Below are 3,836 nucleotides of genomic sequence, written 5' to 3'. Positions count from 1 at the left end.
ATGGGAAGCCCTTTGTCACCCATTCTGGCGGAGCTAGTGTTGGAAAACCTAGTTACCACAGTAACGAAAAACTTAAACTACGAAATACCAGTGCTAAGAAAATTTGTTGACGATTTCGTTCTTGCACTACCGGAAAAACAAATCGTCCACACTCTGCATATATTCAACAGCTACAACGTACACCTGCAATTTACAATGGAAAAAGAAACGAACAACCAACTTCCCTTCCTAGATACACTAGTGATCCGCAATACCGACCAGTCAATCAACACAGAATGGTTCTCCAAAAATATCGCTTCAGGAAGACTATTAAACTACTTCTCCTTCCACCCAATGCACACAAAAATGAACGTTGCCAGAAATTTTATAAAAAGAGTGATCCAAATTACCACCAATAAACCAATAGACCAACAAAATCACACTATCATACAACATCTTCGCCAAAATAACTATCCAGTATCGCTAATCAAACGACTGTTAAATCGAGCACACAAAACTGCCAACATAGCCATAGCTACCGATCCACATAACCACAATATGCAAATAAATTCACCTAACGTTTCACAACATACATCCGACCTACGAACCACAACTGCTAATCCAAGCCAAACTGAAGTCATCACAATGTACCGTTCAATCACCAACATTCCACAATTAAACACAGCAATATCAAGGATCCTCAGCTCCGATTTTCCTCAAATCCGACTTGCCTACAGACCGATCGGAACCATCAAACAGCTACTACCCCCCATCAAAGATCCAGTACCATCCACCCAACGATCTTGCGTCATCTACAGCATTCCATGTACTGATTGCCAGATGTGCTACATAGTAATGACCAGGAACCAACTAAAAACACGGCTCAGCGGACACAAATCCAATATAAACAAATATGCCAGCCTAATTGAAAACCGATCTGCCAACTCGAACACAGACAACGACATAGCAGCGCTAAGTGAAAAAACAGCACTCATTCAACACGCCATCCAACTACAACACAATTTCGATTTAACCAAAACGACAATAGTAGACTACACCCAACGAGCTACAGCTTTGCCAATACTGGAGATGTGCCACATTACAAACACGACAAACACCGTCAATCATCGTACGGACGTAGACCAGCTGAGTACTACTTACGCCGGGTTACTCCACACCATCAAAAACACCATTTCGCAACGAAACAGAGTGAGACGAGAACAAATCCCATAATTGTCAAAGCTAGTACTCAAAACTTAACGAAACAAATTGCAGATAGGTATACAGTATAGATAGTGTAGTGCGGTACGGCAGTGATTAGTGCTCAATAGTTCGAAAAAAAAATAATTAAATTAAATTAAACAACTATGAATTTAATGATTGTAAGCTTTCAAATTAGTTTCGTTTGTAAAACAGTTTTAAAATTTAATCAATTTAGATACAGATAGGCGTATAAACTCAACAATGCTATTCCACAGAAAACAGACACATTGACGAAAAAACGATAATCTAGTGAGTCCCCATTACATTACATGTTCTTCAAAAAAAAAAAAAAAAATAGTTTATAATAAATGTTTTTAATAGCTTCCCTTGAAAAAGGCCAAAACCCCTGGCCGAAACGTCGGGCAGTAGAAAACACCCGTTTTGAATCCGTGACAGACTGCGTAGCCGAAACCCAACCCAGAAATTATATATATATATATATATATATATATATATATATATATATATATATATATATATATATATATATATATATATATATATATGTATATATATATATATATATATATATATATATATATATATATATATATATATATATATATATATATATATATATATATATATATATATATATATATATATATATATATATATATATATATATATATATATATATATATATATATATATATATATATATATAAATATATATAAGGAAAGTCAGAAAACAAATTTTTTATATCTCGCGGCCGACTACGAGCTAGTGGGGATTTAAGGTGAGAGGAGGGGAGTTACAATTTTGATTTTAACTATATTGAGTTACAGGACTCATTTATTCGTACATGGCTAAGCAGTGATGTTCCATTTGAGCAGTTTTGGTCTGAGGTGTCTGCGTGAACATGAAGGAGCCGAGTCTTCGTTTTAGTGTCTCCACCATGGTGTATCATTTTCATTCATTTTATGACGGGAATTGTAATCTAGCAAATAGATAAAAAAAATCAAATTTTAATTCCAGCGTTTTTTATAAACCCGTATAGCTGTGTCATGTACTGGAGATCACCGCTTCCCAGAATGTCTCTAACGGGTACGTTCGGTTGTTTTCCTCGGGCCGAAAGGAAGCTATAAGCTCGGACCTAACACCACCGTATTCGGTACACGACCAAACAACATGCTCGATGTCATGGTAGCCTTCGCCACGAACGCAGTGATTACTGTCTACAAGCCCTATACGAAAGAGATGCGTGTTTAACGTGTAGTGATTGGACATAAGTCTGGACATCACGCGAATGAAGTTCCGATCTACATCCAAACCCTTGAACCATGCTTTTGTCGATACCTTAGGAAAAATGGAATATAGCCACCGTCCCAGTTTATCTGAGTTCCACGATAATTGCCAACTGTTGAGTGTTTTCTGACGCAAAATGCTATAAAATTCATTATAAGCAATTGGGCTTACATAAATATCGCCATCAATAGCACCCACCTTAGCTCAAGCGGCAGCCTTTTCATTGCCCGTAATGGAACAATGAGAAGGGACCCACGCTAAGGTAACCCGGTAATTTTTATCTGTTAAAGCACTTAAAAACCGCCGTATTTTTCCCAGGAAATACGGGGTGTGCTTCACAGTCTTCATCGATCGCAGAGCCTCAATGGCACTGAGACTGTCTGTGAAGATGAAGTAGTGGTCTATGGGCAGGGTTTCGATGATCCCAAGAGAGTACTGAATAGCAGCAAGTTCTGCGACGTACACGGAAGCAGGAGCATCGAGTTTGTAGGAGGCGGTAAAATTTTCGTGGAAAACACCGATGCCAGTGGACTCATCTAGATTAGATCCGTCAGTGTAAAACCTTTTATCACAACTAACATGTTCAAACTTATTGAAAAAAATCTTAGGGATCTCTTGGGGTCCCAATTGATCCGGGATACCAGAAATGTCTTGTTTCATGGTGGTGTCGAAGAATATAGCATTATTAGAAGTATCTAAAAGTGCGACATTGGAGGAATCGTATGAAGAAGGATTAATATCTTGAGCCATATAGTCAAAATATGAAGTCATAAATCTGGATTGAGATTGAAGGTCGACCAACCTCTCGAAATTTTCAATTATTAACGGGTTCATAACTGTGCATCGAATTAGTAACCGGTAAGAGAGATTCCAAAAACGATGTTTCAACGGAAGAATACCCGCTAGCACTTCAAGACTCATCGTATGGGTCGACTGCATGCAACCCAAGGCAATACGCAAACAACGATATTGTATTCTCTCCAATTTTATAATGTGCGTGTTCGCGGCGGAGCGAAAGCAGAAACAGCCGTACTCAAGAACTGACAATATCGTTGTTTGGTATAACCTTAGAAGGTCTCCTGGGTGAGCACCCCACCAGGTTCCGGTAATCGTACGAAGAAAATTAATCCTCTGTTGGCATTTTTGTGTCAGATACCTAATATGACAAGCCCAGGTGCATTTAGAGTCGAACCAGACCCCGAGATATTTAGCGACTAAAACCTGAGAGATCGTTTTACCCGTTAGTAGGAGCTGCAGCTGAGCTGGGTTATGCTTCCTAGAAAAAACGACCAACTCAGTTTTCTCCGGAGAGAATTCGATACCCAGCTTAAGAGCCCATTCAGAC

General features: G+C 38.5%; 1 protein-coding gene across 1 annotated transcript; it reads left to right on the top strand.

The window, feature by feature from the left end:
* Positions 1-1,212, top strand: LOC129720063 (uncharacterized). Its single transcript, XM_055671474.1, has one exon. The coding sequence runs from the start codon at positions 1-3 to the stop codon at positions 1,210-1,212; it is 1,212 nt and encodes a 403-aa protein (XP_055527449.1).
* The last annotated feature ends 2,624 nt before the right edge of the window (positions 1,213-3,836 follow it).

This window comes from Wyeomyia smithii, chromosome 2, assembly GCF_029784165.1.
Source record: "Wyeomyia smithii strain HCP4-BCI-WySm-NY-G18 chromosome 2, ASM2978416v1, whole genome shotgun sequence".
Taxonomy (NCBI): domain Eukaryota; kingdom Metazoa; phylum Arthropoda; class Insecta; order Diptera; family Culicidae; genus Wyeomyia; species Wyeomyia smithii.
Note: the sequence above shows the minus strand (reverse complement) of the source record. Positions and strands in the feature narration are given on the sequence as shown.

Excerpts from the sequence above, each read along its gene's own strand:
- LOC129720063 (XM_055671474.1), top strand. The coding sequence starts at position 1 with ATGGGAAGCCCTTTGTCACCCATTCTGGCGGAGCTAGTGTTGGAAAAC.